General features: G+C 36.0%; 1 protein-coding gene across 3 annotated transcripts; it reads right to left on the bottom strand.

Moving 5' to 3' along the window:
* Window positions 1-1,241: 1,241 nt before the first annotated feature.
* Window positions 1,242-19,165, bottom strand: LOC120083591 (iron-sulfur assembly protein IscA-like 2, mitochondrial). Of its 3 annotated transcripts, XM_039039409.1 has the most exons (6): window positions 18,814-19,165; window positions 10,598-11,010; window positions 8,587-8,792; window positions 7,840-7,961; window positions 7,615-7,723; window positions 1,242-1,544 (listed from the first exon to the last, which is right to left on the bottom strand). In XM_039039409.1, exons 2-6 carry the CDS (start codon window positions 10,641-10,643, stop codon window positions 1,479-1,481), a joined length of 549 nt encoding a protein of 182 aa, XP_038895337.1. In that variant the 5' UTR covers window positions 10,644-11,010; window positions 18,814-19,165; the 3' UTR covers window positions 1,242-1,478. The 3 variants fall into 3 exon arrangements, with proteins under 3 accessions (XP_038895337.1, XP_038895339.1, XP_038895338.1); XM_039039411.1 differs by lacking the exon at window positions 10,598-11,010 and having other exon boundaries at window positions 8,587-8,810; window positions 18,814-19,164; XM_039039410.1 differs by lacking the exon at window positions 10,598-11,010 and having other exon boundaries at window positions 18,814-19,162.
* Between the last annotated feature and the right edge of the window lie 2,389 nt (window positions 19,166-21,554).

Raw genomic sequence — 21,554 nt, 5'->3', positions numbered from 1 at the left:
TATTTTGTTGTTTATCTTTTTACATTTCTTGGAAAAACTACGACACAATGAAAATATCAATTTACCCTTATGTCAATATCAAACCCGTAGAAATGTGAAAATATCAATGGAAATATGAATATATCGATGAAAATTTAGAATGATGTATTAAAGGCAATTGAATTATTTTTAGGAAAATAAAAACAAGGATGTGATGAACACCCACTCGAAGTACGAATTAGAGAAGGCACCCCAGTCTGTGGGTTAAGTGATGAATGAGAAATCATGTCATTCTCTGCCTCCTACAATTCTACACTACTGCAGCTGATTGGAAATGTTTGTATATGATACACATAAACTCATTACTTAAATGAAAATAATTGGGAGCATCCTAATTGCACCAAAATTTGACACTACTTGTTCTTACAAAAGTAATTTTTGGGGAAAAAAATCAATTTATATCCTTAAACTTTATGGGTTAAATCAATTTAAATTCTGAAGTAATAATAATAATATTAAAAAGCTACACTCATCTTTGTGCATCACAGACTGCACATCAATAAAACTCTACCATATGTTAGATATATTTTTTTAAAAAAATGTACTATACTTAAAATTGTATCTAATCATTGTCCAAATAATAATTATATCAATTTAAATCACAATTTTTTGAAAATGTGTCAAAAGTAACACATTTTATTACATTCTGTTTGAAAAAGGCCCTGAACCTTTTTATTGCAAATAGGGTTATGTTATCCGTTGTAATCAACTTGTTTGATTTCACTTTGGTCTTAAATTGTGAATATTATTAGCTCACCATCTCTCTCTACAATTGTTAGGATGAAGTTGAATCAGAGATGGCACCAGAGCTAGCTAGGTCTGGCCCAAAGCTAAGCCAAGCAAACTTTTAAAAATTTGTATGTAATTTTAAAATAAATTATTAAAATTTCATTCGGTAACTATTTAGTTTTTTATTTTTATTTTTGAAAATTAAATTTATTTCATTTTGATTTACATCTTTATAAAGTACAATGATTGAATTCTTAGTCAAATTCTAAAAAAAAAATTCTTTTTGAAAACTACATTTTTTTTCAATTCTTAAAAATTTGACTTGGTTTTTTAAATCATTGGTAAAAATAGATAACAAAAAAAGAAATTTGGAGATAAAAGTAATATCTATAGACATAATTTTCAAACTAAACGGGACCTAACTATTTTCATCCCGTGGTAATTTTCAATTCAATTATAATGAATAGGCTTAATTTGGCTTCAAGAATAAACTCTATCATGATTCAGTGCAATAAAGAATGAAGATCCCAAATAATATAGTAGCGGCACATGAAAACAAAATGATGATACATGAAAATAGGCATAGATAAAAAGCCTCATCAAATTAACCAACCAAATAATAAACAAAATCATCATATCTTCAAGTCAAGAGTTTTGATTATTGCTCCTATGCCTTCCTGAAAGGATGCAAATAGAGAGCTTTGTGGTGATTATTGTTTCACCATGAAAGAACTTTTACAACTACAGCCACCAACAGCACTTGGATTTGTGGTCACCTGCACATAGGCATATAATACAAGAGTTCAACTTCTGCATTAGCACTAGTTTTATTGTGAGAAGAAATAATGTATCAAATACATGGTGTAAAATGAGAAAGATATCTTTTTAGTCCCTAGGTTTCAAATTTAATTTGACTTTAAGACTCAGTTTGGTAACTATTTGGTTTCGGTTTTTTGTTTTTGAAAATTGGACTTGTTTTCTCATCATTTTTTACTATGATTTTCATATTTCCAAGGTAAATATTAAAGTTCTTAACCCATTTATAAAAATGAAAACAAGTTTTGGAAAACTACTTTTTTTTTTTAGTTTTTAAATTTTGGCAATGATTTTGAAAATACTCTTAAAATATAGACAACAAAACAAAAACATAGAAGATAATAAATGAATGATGTTTATAGACTTGATTTTAAAATTAAAAAAAAAAAACAAAAAAAAAATTGTTACTAAACGAGACGAAGCCCTACTGCATGTTTATAGCTCGGCAATTTCTTAAAAGTTATGTGCTAATTCGAATTGGACAACCACTGGCCCTCTGAAACTTAAGTTTCTCTCACTATCCATACCTTCATCTTTCCAACAACAAATGGTTGCATCATGAGGAGGCTAGATTGATGTGTTTCATCTCCCAATTACTTACCGGACCGAAGCCATCTTTAGGTACATTAGTGACATGTGTGGTGGATTTGTTCAACCTTCAAATCAAACTGCACATGGGCTAGTTCTTTCTTTTGCTCATCTAAAGATTAAGGAAAAATAAGCGCGGCTTCATTCCATATGAAATTCATCTACCAAAGGAGTTGGCACACGATGAAACATTGGTGCGAATTCAACCTGCTGACACCTGAGTTCAGGACAGCAGTGCACCCCTCTCTCCACAAGGAAATAGCATTAAACAGGTTGATAAAAAAGTGGATCTTAATAATTCTCAGTTAAATGAAAAAGACAAGTCCATAGCAATTGAACCCAATCAATCAATCTCACCCTCTCTTTCTCCATATCCTGATCCTTTGACCAAATTTCCTGTAGTTATGAAGAAGATAAATCTCCCACCCTCCCTCTCCTTAAATGACCAATCTGTAGGTTCACCATCTGATCCTTTACCTCTCTGCACTTCAGCCGAAAACCCTAGCCACAATCTTTCACCCGAGTCAACCTCATCCTTTAGTTTCCAAAACTAGGATAACAGCTTCTCCAATTCGGCCTCACCCTCTTCTTCACAACCCTCTCTTTCTGCAGTCACTTTTAGCGCGAGCCCCACCACCTTGCAATTCAGTACTCTGCATTCCACTGCAACCAACAAACCAAACCTTCCTTTTACCGGTTCTGATACAGAGGGTTACCTTTCCAGCCCCTCCAAAGAAATTGAATTCATTGCTCAACCCCTCGATATGGCCATCTTTGGCAACCAACTAGATGATACCAACCACTTGCCAATACATACTTTTCCCCCTCTTCCACCTGACTTGAGTGACAATCAAGACCTCTCATCTCCTTCCCCTGTTAACCACGAATCCAATTCCCCTTTAACTACCCTTCACCTAATTAACCAACAGTCGCCATCTTCTCCTCCCTCCTTACCAATCAGTCTTCATGACTTTGCTTCTCTATTGTCCTTACATGGTTTATGTGTTATGGCTATTCCTTGTATCCCTTCTCCTACGTCCAAAACCAAAAAAAAAAAAAAATCACCAATACTGTTAGTAAAATACCCAAGCTTCAAAGGGAATTACAAGGCCCTTTTTCTTCAATCCATTATGATAAATCTACCACTTTGGCTATTAGGGATGATTTGCATCCAAGAATACATGAAATTCCTCACATGGAGTGTCTAGGGTCTTAATTCTTGGAGGAAGCATGCTTTGGTAAGGAAGCTAATTCAACAACATAACCCTGGGTATTGTTCTCCTACAAGAAACAAAGTTGTCATATGTTGATTCCTCTTTGATTAAATCCATCTGGAGCTTTTCCTTTATTGGTTGGACTTCTTTGGATGCTATTGATATGTGAGGGGGTATATTCTTATTCTTTGGAGTGAGCCTGACTTCTCTATCCTCGAGGTTATACAGAGCCACTTTTCTACTTCAATTCATGTATCATTGACTGATGGTTTTTCTTTTTGGCTTTCGACAATTTATGGCCCTTCTAGTAATGCTTTTAGAGCTGATTTTTGGCAAGAGTTTGATGATTTAGCTGGTTTGGGAGGTGAAAATTGGGTCATTGGTGGTGACTTTAATGTCACTAAATGGTCTTGGAAAAAATCACATGACAGAACAATTTCCTCTAGTATGCATGCCTTCAATCAATAGATATCTTATTATCAATTATGGGATATTCCTCTATCGAATGGTTGCTTTACGTGGTTGAGCTCTGGTCCTACATAATATCTGTCTCTTCTTAATCGTTTTCTGCTTACAGAGAATAGTCTTCATAAATTTGGAACAATTACTCTCAAACGCTTGAATCGCATCACATCTGATCATTTTCCATTGGTCTCATCTTCTAGAAGTATTGATTGGGGTTCTTGCCCTTTTAGATTTGAGAACTCTTGGCTTCAAGTGCCTTCTGTCTGTTCCTTGGTGGAGAATTGGTGGAATTGCCACCCGATTACTGATTGGCCTGGCCACGATTTTATGTTAAAGCTTCAGGGTCTGAGAACTATTATTCGTGAATGGAATAACACTCAGCACAGCGAGGTTACTAATCTTCCTTTTCTTGTTTCGCATTAACTAATTTAGATGACCTGGAAGACAAAGGTGCCCTTAACAAGAAATAGCTTAATAGGCGTCACATACTTTGTGAACAGATTGAAACCCTGACCATTCAAGATCACATTCATTGGCAGCAGCGATGTAATCTGAAATGGCTTCTTGAGGGTGATGAAAACACATGGTTTTTCCATAGAATTGTTGCTTCCTGCCGCCGTAAGTCCTCCATTACGGAAAGTCTCCAGGGAAGGCACTAGTCTTTTGACTTCACATGATATTGAGGTTAAATTCTTGTCTTTTTACTCATCTCTCTTCACAAAAGACATGGGTCAACATTTTCTTCCAACTAATCTTGAGTGGAATCCTATTTCTTCCCCTCAAGCCACGGACCTTGAGCGTCCCTTTACCGAAGATGAGGTATTTGCTACTGTCTCTCCTCCCTTGGTGCTAGTAAATACCCTGGTCCAGATGGTTTTACAGCTAAGTTTTTCAAATTTTTCTTGGTTACTCTTAAAACTGAGATTATGTTAGTTATTAATGATTTTTTACAATTTTGGGGTTATTAATGTGAAGTTGAATGATACTTATATGTGTCTGATTTGTAAAAAAGTTGACTCGAGATCTGTTTCTAATTATAGACCTATTAATCTCATTTCATGTGATTACAAGATTATTGCCCGTGTTTTATCAAATCGTCTTAAGAAGGTTATTCCTTTCACCATTTCGGCCAATCAGCTTGCTTTTGTGGCTAATAGATAGATTTTTTATGCTTCCTTGATGGCTAATGAGCTCACTAATGATTGGACTTTAAGGAATAAATCAGGGGTTGTCTTAAAATTGGACCTTGAGAAAGCCTTTGATACGGTTGATTGGGACTTTCTTGACTCCATTCTCCAGATAAAAGGTTTTTGTTGTCGTTGGCGCATTTGGATCAAAGGATGCATCAATTATTCCATCATTATTAATTGTCGCCCTCATGGCAAGATTATTCCCTCATGTGGCATAAGACAAGGAGACCTTCTCTCTCCCTTCTTATTTATTTTAGTTGTTAATTGTCTGAGTCGTCTTATTGACCACAACTCCGCACTGGATCTTACTATTGCTCATCCTATTGGTCATTCGGATTTTTCACCGACACATTTACAGTTTGCTAATGACACTTTGTTGTTCTATACTATTGAGAGATCTACCATACAGAACTTATTTGACATTGTCCATATTTTTTAATGTGCTTCAAGCCTTAAAATCAATCTTGCTAAGAGTGAGCTCCTTCAGATTCATGTTTTTCTCTTTTTTTACTAATTGTTGCATTCTTTTGGTTGCAAAAGAAGTTTCTGGCCTGCACCATATTAGGGCTTCCTTTGGGTGGCAACTCTAAGTCTGTTTTGCTTTGGCGGCCCGTGGTTGAGAGATTTTAGCATAAACTCCATAATTGGAAGTATGCTTATATATCGAAAGGGGGTCGTCATATGCTCATTCAAGCCACTCTTTCTAACCTTCCCAACTTATTATTTGTCTTCGTTTCAGGCTCCTTCCTCTGTTATTAGTTGCCTTGATAAGTTGGTTCGAGATTTCTTTTGGGAAGGTTTTCGAGGTGATGGTGGCTTGCATAACGTGAATTGGGTGGTTTCTCAGTGCTCTCAATTATTGGGTGGCTTTGGCATTGAAAAATTTTAAACATCGAAATTCTGCTCTTCCTGCAAAATGAACTTGGCAATTTTTATCTAAGCACAACGCTTTATGGAGGAAGCTCATTGTTGCTAAGTATTATTCCTCTTATTGTGTCTGGCCCTCTCCAATCTTTGGTGGTTCTTCCATAGCTCCTTGGAGGTACATTTGTCAATTTATCGATCTGATTGCCAATCGGATAAGACGTTGTATTGGTGATGGTTCTTCTACGCCTTCCTGGCACGACTCTTGGCTTAGTCATGGTGTCCTTGCCAACACTTTATCCACGACTCTTTCGTCTTGTGCAGCAACCTGAAGTTACTGTTGCTAATGCTTGGATCTCTTCTACATCTGCTTGGAATTTGAACTTACATCATAATCTTACTAAGTTGGAGATTGTTTAATGAGTTTCATTATCCCTTCATCTGGCATCCATTCGCTTGTGTTCCCCCCTGATACTTGGTTGTGGCCACTTGATCCTTCTATGGGTTTTACTATTAAATCTCTTATAGCTGATCTTGTGGGTGATCTGGATTCAGGTTTGACTGACCTTTATTCCGCAATTTGGAAAGATAGATATCCAAAGAAGATTAAAATCTTTCTTTGGGAACTCAGCTTGGGTGCCATCAATACTGTTGACCATTTGCAACGTCGTATGTCTTATGTCTCTTTCTCCCTCTTGGTGCCATATGTGTCACAAGCATGTTGAGTCATTGGTTCATCTATTTTTCCTCTGTTCTTTGCTACCAGCTTTTGGGATCTTTTCTTGCCTATTTTTTGTTGGTCTTTCACTTGTCCTAATAATATTTCTGATGCTTTGGCCTCAATGTTAGTGGGTCATCCTTTTAGTGGTACTAAGAAGGTGATTTGGTTGGCCTTTATCCGTGCGTTCCTTTGGTGCATATGGGGTGAAAAGAACAGAAGACTTTTTAACGATACTTGTTCTTCTAGTGCTCGGATTTTTTTAGTTTGTTTTGTCTATTGCTTTTTTTTGGTGTAAATTAAAACACTTTTTCACCCATTTCAGTTTATCATTTTTAGTCAATAATTGGTAATCCTTATTGTAATTTCTTTGCTTGGGAAAAACCCTTATACATATCAATTAATTGTTTCTTTTACCAAAAAAAAAGAGTTTTGAGATTGATCCCAATTTAGTCCCTAAGGTTTCAATATGTTACAATTTTACCTTTAAAGTTTAAGCTTTATTTCAATTTCGTCTCTAGGTTTCAAGACTTACATTTTAAAGCTCGATTTTCACTATACACTCACTTTCAAACATTAATTAAAAAGAATTAAAGAAATTATAATTAATTGATTTTCACTATTTTTCCAATACAATTAATTTTAAAATTTTACTTCATAATTAATTTAAATTAATTAATAGACATTAACACCAAAGACTATAGTGCATACACTACTACAAAATAGAGGTTAAAACTTAAAAGTGTATATCTTGAAACCTAGGACCAAATTAAAACAAAACTCAAAATTTAAGGACTAAAAGTGATACTTTAAAATCTAAAGACTAAAATAGTAATCAAACTCAAAACTTAAGTATTAAAAGTGTAACATTTCGAAATCTAAGGACCAAACGAAAACTAGACCCAAGACTTAAAGACCAAAAAGATATTTTTTCCAAATAATAAACATATCTAAGCAACAATGATAGAGCAGAGATATAGGTTTCACTCACAACGAAAGCCGAACGAATCAGCTCTTCAACATAATCAATTGTTGCTCCTTTTACAAAATCATATGAGATATTATCAACTACCAATTTAACTCCTTGCTTCTCACACACCCTGCAAACATGAAAGGAGAGAGAAGGGTAAAGTTTTAAAAAGTGAAACCAAAAATCATTGGCAATCTTTAGGTGAAAATCTTAAAATAAGCAGCGAGTTTGAGCTAGTTTATAGACCTGTCATCTGGATTGGTTTTCTCATCCAAATTGAAAACATATTGAAATCCAGAACATCCCCCAGTTTCTACACTCAAACGAAGCATCTTTTCTTCCATAGGTTCTTGCAATTCCTTCATTCTCTGCAAGAAATGTCAAGGCTCAGCAGAAAGTAAATCAGGACCGGTCTTCGTAAGAACTTCACTATTCAACCCTTGCAAACACATGCAGCAGGAAAACCGTGGAAAAATGATAGTACGAATGCTGCAGAACTATCTTACTGATATATTCTTTTTATCAATAACATAAACACGAGTATCAAGCAATTTAGCCCTTTGGTAACAGACAATACATCATACATCTGGTTATGAAGAGTTCATTCCTAAGTTTATAAGTCTCAGTTCCTTTCATCCATTCCAACTTTCAAGTAAAGTTTTTAAAAAATTAAGAATAAGACAATTATTGCAACTGGCACCATATTATTCTTAACATTTCTCCAGTTTTGGCATCATAACTTATGCCTCGTTTTAGGGCATCACATATGACAGCAAATGCCCAAATCTCAAATCCTCCACTCAAATTTTAAGCGCATAAAAGGCAATGGTTCATTGACATCCTAAACCAAGAAATTATTGGCCCAAATAGTGCACAAAATGAGGATAACCCAGAAAATCAAGAACTAAAACAATGATGACAATGAAATAGATGAATAGTTTCTAATCCATATGGTACTTGCACAAAAAGGATTACATAAAATGTATGGGATACCCGAATGCAATTATCTGTCATGTGGATGGTATCAATGCCCACAGATGGAGTTATCAACGAAGAAGAGGTTTCTTGATGAGCTAAAACAGAAGAGCTAAGAAGCCTTTGGTTCTCTCGAATACGTGCTGCGAAGTATGGTGTTAGACGCTGAATTAGAAATCTGGGGACCATCTCTTTATTCACTCCTCTTGAAATTTGATTCTCATCTGCAGTAAAACCAAATGCTAAAGGCATTAACATGACTAATGAGGGCAATGCTTCTTCAAGGGTATCCGAGTCAATTAAAAGTTAAAACAAAAATGGAAATGCAAGATTTCAAACTGACCCAGATGAATTCGATCAACTATTGTGGCAGCGGTATTCAAACAAAACCCATGAATCCAGCAACTTTGCAGCATAAAACATGTTCTTGGAAAGCAATTTCTATTATAATTCAAATCAGCTCAAGAAGAGCTCTAACCATGAAATTCCAAATAATTTTAGCCTTTCCTCTAGACATCATACCCGCAAGGATTTGCAAAACTCAAGCATCCACTCGATTAGGGAGAAATTGATACCCCAAATTCATTCAAAAGGAAGATCCAACCCTCACACGGTTTAATAATGTTTTCCTAGCGAATTTTCCATCTCAAAGTAAAAAGTAATAATCCACAATGAGAGGTAAAAACGAAAATCACAACATTCACGAGAAAACCAAACCCAAACATTGTAAAATCTCAAGCAAAAGACTGAAGTATTGCACAAGACGGTAGTGTTGTGGATTTCTAACAATGGGTTCTATTTTAATGATCTACGGATTTTTGGAGATTTTGAGAGGGAGGGAAAGGAAAAATCTGAAGAGAGAGGCTTGCATTTGTACCAAGACTATGGAGATATATTATCGTTTTGAGTTTGGACAACCTTTGCTTTCCAAACACAAGATGCCAGATTAAAAACGGGTTTTTAAGAAAAATACACCCCTCTCACATGTCCTTTTACATAAACAAGAAAACTAAAATGTAGATTGCACTTGATAAAAACCTTATCTAGAAACTGTTCGCAAATGGTTAAATTTGAATAGTTGAATTCTAGCCAATCATAGTCATGGCTGAATCAAGCATGATTTATATTGTGTTTTTTTTTTTTAATAAATGAAGAAACAACCTTTAGTTGAGGAGGGAAAAAAAGGATATAAAAAACAAGCCCACCAAAGAGGAGGATGCTAAAGAAAAGGCCTCCATAACTGTAAAATAAGACCTATTGGGTAATGTTAAAAATAGAAAATAGAGGATACTAGGTTTACGCAGAAAACCCTAGAACATGGAGAAAAAATAACAATAAAGAGTCTCTTTTATTATGTTTAACACACGTGGAAAGTTACAATAGAAGTCATATTTATAGGTTCTAGCAAGCCCTAAAATAGAAAAGGAAATAAACCTAGGGTAAAGTAAAATACTAAAATACTCTTAGGGCTATAAACTATCAACAAAGCCTCTTATTTCCAACACTCCCCCTCAAGTTGGGGCATAGATGTCAATTAGACCCAACTTGCTAACACATGAGTCAAAACTTTGCCTAAGTAACCCTTTGGTGAGAACATCAATAATTTGTTGACTAGATGGAATATACAGAATACAAATACTGTCATTGTCCAGTTTCTCTTTTATAGAGTGTCTATCAATCTCCACATGTTTAGTTCTATCATGTTGTACAGAATCATTGGCTATGCTTATAGCCGCTTTATTATCACAATAGAGTTTCATAGGTAGAACACTATCTTGGTGTAGATCAGACAGAACTTTCTTCAACCAGATTTCTTCACAAATTCCCAAACTCATAGCTCTCCATTCAGCTTCAGCACTATTTCTAGCAACAACACTTTGCTTCTTACTTCTCCAAGTAACTAGGTTACCCCACACAAAAGTATAAAATCCAGAGGTAGATTTTCTATCAATAACTGATCCTACCCAATCAGAGTCAGTATAAGTCTCAATGCATTTCCAGTCAGTTTTTCTGAACATCAGACCTTTACCTAGTGAGCTTTTCAAATATCTCAGAATTTGATTCACAGCTTCCATATGTTCTTCGTAGGGTACCTACATAAACTTACTAACAACACTGACAGCATAGGAAATATTTGTCTAGTATGAGATAAGTAAATCAGTTTTCCCAATAGACGTTGATACCTCTCTTTATCAACAGGAACTTTGTCAACAGAATCTCCTAGATTCACATTGAATTCAATAGGAGTGTCAGCAGATCTACATCCAGTCATACCTATTTCTTTTAACAAGTCAAGAGTGTATTTCCGTTGTGAGACAGAGATCCCTTTCCTTGATCTTGCCATCTCCATTCCAAGGAAATACTTTAGATTCCCTAGATCTTTGATATCAAACTCATTGGTCATTTTCTTTTCCAGCCTGGTAATCTCAACACCATCATCTCCTGACAAAACAATATCATCAATATACACAATTAGAACAACAATTTTCCCAAATACTGACCTTTTTGTAAACATTGTATGATCAGAGTGTCCCTGAGTGAAACCTTGGGACTTAACAAAGGTAGTAAACCTGTCGAACCACACTCTCGAGGATTGTTAAACCATACAAAGACTTCTTGAGTTTACAAACCTGATGATCAAACTGAGCTTCAAAACCTGAAGGGCTCATATACACTCTTCTGATTCACCATTCAGAAATGCATTTTTCACATCAAGTTAATGGAGAGGCCAGTCTTTATTAACTGCAACAGAAAGAAGGACCCGGACCATGGGAGAAAGTCTCAGAATAATTTATCCCATAAGTTTGAGTAAACCCTTTTGCTACAAGTCTGGCCTTGTACCTGTCTATAGTTCCATCTGATTTATACTTCAGAGTGAACACCCACTTGCACCCAACTGTTTTATGCTCTTTAGGAAGAGCAACAAGGCCCCACGTGTTATTCTTTTCAAGAGCTCTCATTTCTTCCATGACGCCAATCTTCCACTCAAGAATTTCCATAGCCATATGTATGTTTTTCGGTATTGTTACTATATCAAGGCTGGCAGTGAACGCCCTGAACCTAAAAGACAGATTACTGTAAGACATACAGCTATACATGGGGTACTTGGTGCAGGATTTGGTGCCCTTTCTCAATGCAATGGGCATGTCAAGAAAGATATCATAATCCTCTGGTTTGTCTGATTCCTCATCTGTAATGGGATTTTGATTACATTTTCCAACCTGATGAAAAATCTCACGCTCTTGTGTTTCTGTTGAAGTCTCATCACTACTTGCAACTCTGTTATTCTTTGGAACTAGCATATCATTCCTGTCATATTCAGCCAAATCAACAATATCATCCTCAACACCCAAGTTAGTATTATTAGGGCCAGTAGTACCTTGAGATTGCATTGGTTCATATTCATGGACCGGAGCCGACGAAGCAATAGGGGACACCATTTCCTTTCTGAGATTCTTCGTATGGTAGGTTATCCAAGGGATTTGTTTAGTGGGTAGAATGGTGTCATGGGCACTCCAGATGGGTTCAGGAAGGTCAGTGGGGACTGAAGATGTGGACCAGCTAGTCTCTTCACTAGTACTCTCCCCCTAAAGATGACTAACGGGAAAGAAAGGTTTATCCTCAAGGAACATTACATCCATGGAGATTAAGTATTTTCGGGAAGAAGGGTGGAAGCATTTATAACCTCATTGGTGAAGGGGATACTCGAAAGGCACATTTCTGAGAACGAGGGGTGAACTTAGTTTGGTTAGGCCCATGACTATGGACAAAGGCTGTGCACTCAAAAGTTCGAAGAGGAACATTAGGAATAAGTCGCATGGTAGGGTATGACTCCTTGAGGCATTCAAGAGAGGTTTGGAATTGGAGGACACGGGAAGACATTCGATTAATAAGATGAGCTACAGTCAAAACTACATCCCCCCATAAGTAAGATGGAAGTGAAGTAGACAGCATGAGAGACCGTGCAACCTCAAGAAGGTGACAATTTTTTCTTTCAGTCACCCCACTCTGTTGAGGTATATAGGCACATGAGCTTTGGTGGACAATGCCTTTAGAAGACAGAAAATCACGAAGAGTATTATTAAGGAACTCAAAACCATTATCACTACGAAGAATAGCAATTTTGGTGTTGAACTGAATCTCAACTGTGGTGTAAAATTGTTGAAATACCAATGAAACCTCAGATTTATCAATGAGGAGAAAAACCCATGTAAGACGGGTATGATCATCAATAAAGGTCACAAACCATGTTTCCCCGAAGAGGTGGTAATACTTGAGGGACCTCAAACATCACTATGAATAAGGGTGAAAGGCTGAGAATGTCTGTAAGGTTGAGATGGAAAGGTGACTCTATGTTGTTTTACACGAATGCACACATCACAAGATAGAGAAGAGACGTCAACTTTATTGAATAAATGAGGAAATAATTTCATATATTTGAAATTTGGATGACCAAGGCAAAAATGCCACAACATACAATCTTTTTCTAAAGTTGAAAAATAAGAAGCAACAAACTAGTCCTATAACAGTTTCTAAAGAAAGCATCATCATCAAGGACATAAAGTCCCCTATTGTGACGGGCAGTGTCAATCATCTTTCCGAGCTCAAGTCCTAAAAGAAAACATTATCTGATGAGAAAGCAACTTGACAATTCAGATCTCTAGTTATTAGATAGTAAATTGTAAGATATTCTAGGTACATGCAGCACATTCTGTAAAGTTAAACCATCAAACGGAGAAATATGACCCTTGCCCGCAATAAGAGCAAAGGACCCATCTACAATCCAAATCTTTTCAATACCAGCACTCGGAAGATATGATAGAAAATTATCAGAAGATCTAGTCAAATGATCTATAGCCCCCTGAATCAAGTATCCATGGTTTCTTACCATTTATGCTAAGGAGACTTAAGGACCGAGAGATGCCTGATTGAGCAACAGCCCCAAGGGAAGAGACACAAGGGTCACTTTGGCAATTCACCTGAGGTTGTGACTGGGGGACACTCGCAGATTCATTCGTAAGAGCCCGACCAGGATTGGACTTGTCATTTGGAGGACGTCTTTTACCATTCGGTGATCTGCCATGTAAGTTCCAGCACAATTTTTTTGTATGTCAGGGCTTCTTGCAATGTTCACACATCGGGGTTTGTTTCCCATTTTCCTTGTCACTATCAGAACAGATACAATCGTGATGTTCATAGCACTAGCTCTGTCTTCCTCCAGACGAACCTTAGAACACACTTCCATAAGAGAAGGTATAGGCCTCTGTCCCAATATACGACCTCACACTGCATCGAACTTGGAGTTCAAATCAACTAGGAAATCATAGACACAATCGACTTCCTCAATCTTGGAATACTGAACACCTCCACAAGGGCAATCCCAGATAATTTCTGACACAGGTCCATCTCCTACCAGATTAAGGACAATTTGTTAAAGTATGAATTGACATCCATTGTCCCCTGTTTGACTCATGAGCCTGTTTATGCAAAGTGTAAAGACAAGACGCATTTTGCCTCTTAGAATATAATTTCTGAACTGCACCCCATATATCTCGAGCAATCGCAGCATACAACAACGATTTCCCTACCTGAGGTTCCATACTATTAATCAACAGTGATCGAAGCAGACAGTCATCTCCTTTCCAAATGCGCTCCTGAGGATCCCCTGGCCTAAGTCTTGGTATCACACCAGTTAAATACCTAAACTTGTGACGCCCCTCAAGAGTCATTTTAACGGACTGAGACCAGGAGAAATAATTCTGACCATTCAACTTTTCTCTTGCAATTAACCCTATAGAATTTCCCATAGATCCAGCCAAATAGTTTGGAATAGTTAAAGCAGGGAAAGAGGTTACCGAATTCTCTGGATACACTGGTAGATCAAAAGGAATATAAGAATTCACTTTACTAGAATTTAAGTTTGTGGAAGCACCTAGGGCTACCCCAAGACCAACGATTTATTGCTGAAAACTTGCCTGAAGATTAACTAACTATTGATGAACCATTACTGAAGATAAACCAATCGAACCTTATGTTCATAACTAGGCGGCTCGTGATGAGGAAGGTCTGGCAGCTACAGATAGGTTGTTTGCGGCTGAAAGGGAAAGGAGTCGTGGATTCCCAACGTTGCCGCGGCAGGGGATTTACCTCTGTGGTAGGCAAACGACTCACCAATCTCGGCTTCAAGGTGTAGGTTTCGACTATTGGCAGTGAGGTTGGAGGGATAGGCAGCGACAGCTCTCGGTAACAAGGGAGGAACGTCTGCGGCATTGTGAAAAAGGGCGACAGCGCTAAGGTTTCCATCAAAGGTTTGCAGCGGCGCTAGAGTTGGAAAGATATGCAAGGACTGAAGCTACCGATTAACCACGACTTGAACAACAGTAACAACGACGGTATCGGTGGCAGCAAAATTGGCAGCAGTAGCATCGGTGGTCAGAATTGGCAATAGTAGGGCTGGTGCAAAATTAAGATTATCTTGCACCAATTAGTTTTCGCGGATGGCGACTAGGGTTTCATCACCACACTCTACTACCATGTTAAAAGATAGAAAATAGAGAACACTAGGTTTACATGGAAAACCCTAGAACAGGGTGAAAAAACTACGATAGAGAGCCTTTTTTATTATTTTTAACACACAATGAAAGTTACAATAGAAGTCATATTTATAGGCTCTAGCAAGCCCTAAATAAAAAAGGAAATAAACCTAGGATAAAGTAAAATAATAAAATACCCCTGGACTATAAACTATTAACAAAGCCCCTTATTTCCAACAGGTAATAACAAAAAAATTTCACCAAAACCTAAAGAGAAATATGGAAATGAATAAGGAACCAAACATCTTTAGGATCTTTTCCAACCCTCTAAACACTATTTTTTCCTCTCTCCCCACAAATTCCATAATAAGGCTCACATCCCAGCAAACCACAAGAAACGACCTCTATCCTTGAAAAAATGGACGGAGAAGGAAGTCGTCAATCATCCCCAACAAATCTCTGACTGATAAATTGTAAACCAAGCATGTCCACAAAGAAACTCCAAATGGAGCATTCATAGTCATAACTCCATAGGATATGGTTTGTGTCTTCTCCACTTTCTGACAAAGAATACAACAAAACGGGTCTATCAATGAAGGTAACTTTCTCAAGAGTCGGTTCATAGAGTTAACCCAATTGTGCAACACTTGCCAGACAAAGAACTCAACCTTCTTTGAACTTAATCAGAGCCAAGAAAACATAATCCCTAACTGGAGAAGGGTCCAACAAACTACGAAAAAGGGAACTACATGAGAAACCTCCAAAAGGATTAGAGCTCCAAATGTGAACATCTCTACTCTTGATCCTAAAATCAAACTCTCTTATCAAAGAAAGGAGGGGTAATGACATCCGTTGTTTCCCTATTGGGCAAAGGACAACACTAGTAACTAAACAAAAACAAAAACAAAAAAGAGCTCTAGACAAAATTAAGGCTTAGTTTGTTGTGGCAGCTTTTAATTAACAACTGTGCTTCTAGAAAAATTAGCTATCAAATGAAGTAAATTGGTGTTTGGTAAATTTCAACTTAAACTTGAAAAAGTAGGTTATAGTGTTTGTTAAATAAATAAATCTTACTTTAGATATAACAACTAAAATAGACTTATAAATAACTTTTTATTTTTTTGTAATTTAAAATTTTAAATGATTGTTTAGAATGATATGTTTTGTTTGTTAAAGATTAGTTTTTAAATATTAAAGGAAATAGCTTTATTTTAGAAGACCAATATCAATATGGTATACTTTATTTAAATAAAATTGATGCATTCAACTCATGAAAATTAGAAAATAGATTTGATTAGGGAGAAATAGATAGATATATAAAATAAATCTTATTTTTAAAGTATAGAATTGAAAACTAAATATTCATTAGAAGTTCTACCTAATTTTAGAAGAATTTAAAAGCTAATAGGATACTGCTTTTAAAAAAGCATGAAATTAACATGTTTTTAAAAGTGATTTTAACATATTTTATTCAAATTTCACTTCTATCTCTCTCAAAAAAAAATCCCGAATGCACGCTAAGACATTGGCCACAAAGAAATTTTTCGCTTTATCCTGAATGCCCATAAAACTATTGCGCTTTATTGCGCCTTGAGCTTTAAAGAACACTAAGCGTTACCATATCTATCTCAGATGAACCCCAACCAAATCCAAGAGTCCCAAAAGAATTAATTTGTTAATTTGGATATTATTTTTTAGGACTTTAAACTGCTCAGACACTTTACAGCACAAGCTCCGGGACCAATGTTTATCTCCTTCCATATGCCCCTTGTGTCTAGTAAATAGAGAAGACCTTCAGCATCTTTTGTTTGAGTGTTCTTACTCAAGGAAATGTTGGTGGAAGATTTTTTTCCTTCAATTTATCTTGAATTTTTGGGAAAACAACTAAAGAAAACATGCAGCAAATCTTGGTTGGCCCTAGCCTCTCACCTAAAGCTCAGATTCTTTGGTTGAATGCGGTTAAAGCGTTAATTTCAGAAATTTGGTTTGAACATAATCAGGGAGTTTTTCATGATAAGCCTTAGGATTGGATGGAACGTATTGGTTCTACATGTTTATTAGCTTCTTCGTGAAGTTCCCAATCGAATTTTTTTTTTACTGATTATTCTATTCAAGACATTAGCCTTAATTGGAACGCTTTTATTTCTTCACTGTAGTCATGTCCTCTTGGTTTCATTATGAGACTGTTTTGTATTGTGACATGATGAGGGTGCTATAGTTGTGTCAACCTAGTTGAGATGCCGAGTGCATCTACTGATCCTAGGATTTTCGGGTTAAACATTTAGTTGTTTCTTAAATCTTTATTACTCGATGTCTCTTTATACTTTGAACATTAGACTAGTTTCATTACATCAATGAAAAGTTTTATTTCTTTTTCCAAAAAAAATCAAATGAACCCCAACCATATATGCCCTCAACCAAGTCAAAATCTACAACATCCAAGATCTCGCATCTCGACCACATTTTTAAGAGTTGTAACTATGCTTTTCTGGTGTGGAATTGTCTCTTTCAGGCATTCGATTTCATCTTGCCTAATCTAGAGAGTGTAGCTCTATGAGAAAAGAGATTCTTCTTCGCCCATCTTTTGCAAGAAAGGGCATTTTTTGTATCTTGTTGGGGTTTGTGCAATTTTGTAGGGCCTTTCAGTTGAGATGAACAAGAAAATCTTTAGGGGTTGAGAGACCTAATGAGGAAGTACGGTCCCCTATTGGGTTCCAAGTCTTTGGGCTTCAGTTTTTAAGACTTTTTGGCAATTATACTTAAGGGTTAATTTTCCATAATGGAACCTTTTTGTTTTAGTTTGGCTATTTATGGTGGGGGCTTTCCTTTTTGTAAACCCCTAGTATTCTTCCATTAAAAAGGTTGGTTTTTTCATCAAAAAGAAAATGCCACAGCTGGCAAGCCCTAAAAACAGGATTTTGGGGTATGTAAAAGTAACACTAGAGTCCTAGACTATGGAATAACAATCAAGGCCATTGATTCATTTCAACTTGTCCAATTTCCGATCCCACCAAAACAACCATATATTTTCCTGTGGATATTATATTTGCCTTGAAAGCAATCCCGTCTCTGGGTCATTAAAAAAGACCATTGAGGTAGATCAAAATTCTGTGCACAGGAGGGAAGTTGAAAGAATTAAGTATGGAATATGCATCATCAAAAGAACAGAACGTAGATTGTTAGACCATTGAGGTAGAATGTAGATTGGTAGAAGGAAACTAAGAGTTTTACCCAGACCATGAGTTTGAAAGGGGATGATGGGCACTGGACTCGGCCCCTATCCCTTTTAGTAATACCAGTTCAATTAGTATGTTTGAATTTGTAATTCATTCTCCTTTAATCTAGGGTTTCACGTATAGAAATTTACACTTTTATTACAAACCATTCAAATCAATCGTTCTATTCTACGTCTTAACAACTCGATGGTCCCCAGTCCTTTTCATTAGAGCCTGAGTCGAGTCTCTGAGCAATTCTTTTGTTAGAAAGCTAATGCTATAACAAACTCTCAAATACCCAAAGTTCTCTGAAATCACAAATTCTCAATTTAGAAATACGGTAAAGCTATTGAAAATAATAAAAATAAAGGTCAGAGTTCCTTCTTCTTTGTGGATTCATACTTTCCCGTCAGATAATACTCGAGAAATCGGAATCAAGAGAAAGAAAAACAAGCAGAAAAACATGTTAACAGAAGGAAAAAGGAGAAGGTTCTTACATGCTGATGACGCTGCAAACAGAAGAACATAAGCAATTCACCGCTTTGCCAATTCAAGTTGTTAGCATCAATAACTTAAATTGAAAAGTCGTCACCGCTGCATGAACTTGGATGGGCTCGTAGTTCATTGTCCTCCACACATTCCCCAATTGCAATTTCGCAACTCAAACCAAAAGTAATTGACAAAGGGGGAGGAAGCTGCAGCGACTGGAATCAAACAAGAAGGAAGAGATACTATGGAAGGAAAGATGGAAACTATAGAGAGAGGGGATGAAGCTTCCGTTTGAATCAGGGTAGAACAGAGAAAGAGGGAAGTTGGATTGAGAATAATTTGGGGTAATGGAATTGCGAAAGGTGCTTGGTTTGGATAAGAAGTGTTCAAAATCCATGACACAATTCAATTCGTGCGGTTTGAGTCGATTGATTCAAATAAATGAAAATTTTATAGGTTGCATTAGTTGTAGTTATCTAATATATTTTAAATAAATCTACCTATTTAAATTNTTATTAATTTTAAAATATATTTTTTTATTATTTATAATATAATTATTTATACATATATTTTATTTAATTTTATTATTTTTTGAATAATTTATTCTCCAATAAATCTTAAAAATAGTTGCTTAGTACTTTTGAAAAGAAATTGTTCGAGGAGAAATTTCTAATCAATCACGGATCACCACATCAATGACGAAATTCTAAAATCATCAAATTTAGGATCAATTAAAAGTTGACATGTGTCTTAAATTGAGTGTTGTTCACCGGTTTTTATAAGCATGCATGAGTGGTGTAAGGTAATAAAACAGTTTATCACCTAGACATTGTAGGTTGAAATCCAATTATAAACGTTATACTTGGATAAAACCACTTAGACTTAGGGTTGTTTTAATTAGTCGAAAAGAACCTAAGTTTAATTTTACCCAAATAGTAGAACATTTGAGTGGGAGTTTAATAACTTATATGATAAAGTTATTAGAACACTTCAGTGGGAGATTAATAACATATATGATACGTTATTTTTAACTCTCATGTCCCTAAGATTTCACAGTCAAGATTTAAGCGGTACTTCATGTCAATTATACCTTGGATGCTCCATTCGGAAAGTATTTGCATAAATTTGGATTCCGGTGAATAAGGGAAAGTCGTTCAAATATAAGAATCAAGTATATGATACATTTGATTTCAACTTTCACGTCCCTACAAAATTCACATCGTGAGATCCATACAATGCTTCGTGTCGATTATACCTCAGCTGCTCAATTCGGAAAGTGTTTGTATGAGTCCAGAGCAAAGTGAATGGGGGAAGTAGTTCATAGTAAGTGAGTAAATGATATGTGTCAACATATCCTGCGGTCTCTTCCGTCAGTTTTGACCGTGAGATTCCTATGTTGCACCTACTGGTTTGCTTTAGGCAGACGGCGGCTATTCCCTCGGAGGGTTGTAACATAGAATTTGGAACAACTCAAACTCTATAAATGAATAAGATTTCTTAGGTTCATTCCCAACTTTGACCCTCCATTTCGGTAGCATAGTTGGGGTCGACCTCCGACATCTGAAATTGGAGGGTTATACTTACAAAATTACTAAATTGTTAGTAATTTATGAATGAAACAGTAACTAAACGATTACAAGAATAAGAGTTATTTTGGAGGTAGTGTTTAGTCAAAATTGTTTTGCTTAGTGACAGAGTATCTGGCTGTTCCTCAGTAGCACGTATTCTGGCTCATTATAGTATCGTTGCAAATAAATAATGGTTATGGGTATATTATTACTTGTTTTGCTTAAAAATTTTGACTTTCGATTTAGTTGCAATTTTCTAATTAGAATTTGTTTAAAATTTTCAGCATGTCAAAATTTTCTAGAATACTCGCTTTCGAATTAGTTAATAGTAAAATCGAATTGACATACAAATTACAGTGGTTAATGGTTCTAAAAGGGTTTTAACACAGGATGTCTCGATCTCCCAAATCATCTAAAGTTTTGAACTATATAGATGAAAATGCAAAATTCGAAAAACAAGATGAATACGATTTACTTGTTATCGAAGCATGTTTAGTGGAAAACAATAAAACCTAGATAATAGATTCAGATGTCACTAATCATGTCTGTACTTTCTCACAGGAAACAAGTTCTGTGGTTGTACGATTCCAACAGAAGATCCAAGTCACAGATCTGCAAAATAAGAGAGAATGCATTGATAGGAACGATGACGAAGGTTGGACCCTCGTAACACGCTGAAAGAAAAAAAGTTGAGCCCTACTAAAAATGCACAAATGGAAAATCAGTTTTTTCCATTACCATCTTCTACATGCTCACATAAACACCATTATCTTTTTCTTCATTTACTCTAAGTATGAGCTGCAACTCATGCAATGTTCTGCTATGCATGTTTACCTGCAATAAATAAAGAAGATTGGAGTGAATTTGAGGCATGCATTCAATAGAAATTTTAGAGAAAATTTGGGTTGAAGAAGAGTTCTTTAAGCAGTGTGGTGCTGTGAACTTCTCCTTGTTTATTCATTGCTTCAAGTTATTCTTGAGTCCCACAACTCGTTCTAAAGCTCCAAGCAGATAGTGAGGAAGATCTTGAGGTGGTTCACGGTGTTCTTTGGAGAAGTCTACTGCTGTTGATCGAGATCTTGAAGAGTTCTACAAAGGTGTGATTATAAACCCTCTTATTTTAGATGAGCATGCTTTAGTTTCTGCCAAAATTAGTGAATTTGAATGTTTATTGTGTTAAG

Source organism: Benincasa hispida, chromosome 8 (assembly GCF_009727055.1).
Source record: "Benincasa hispida cultivar B227 chromosome 8, ASM972705v1, whole genome shotgun sequence".
NCBI classification, from domain to species: Eukaryota; Viridiplantae; Streptophyta; class Magnoliopsida; order Cucurbitales; family Cucurbitaceae; genus Benincasa; species Benincasa hispida.
The sequence above is the reverse complement of the archived record's forward strand: the minus strand, read 5'-3'. Positions and strand labels throughout refer to the sequence as shown.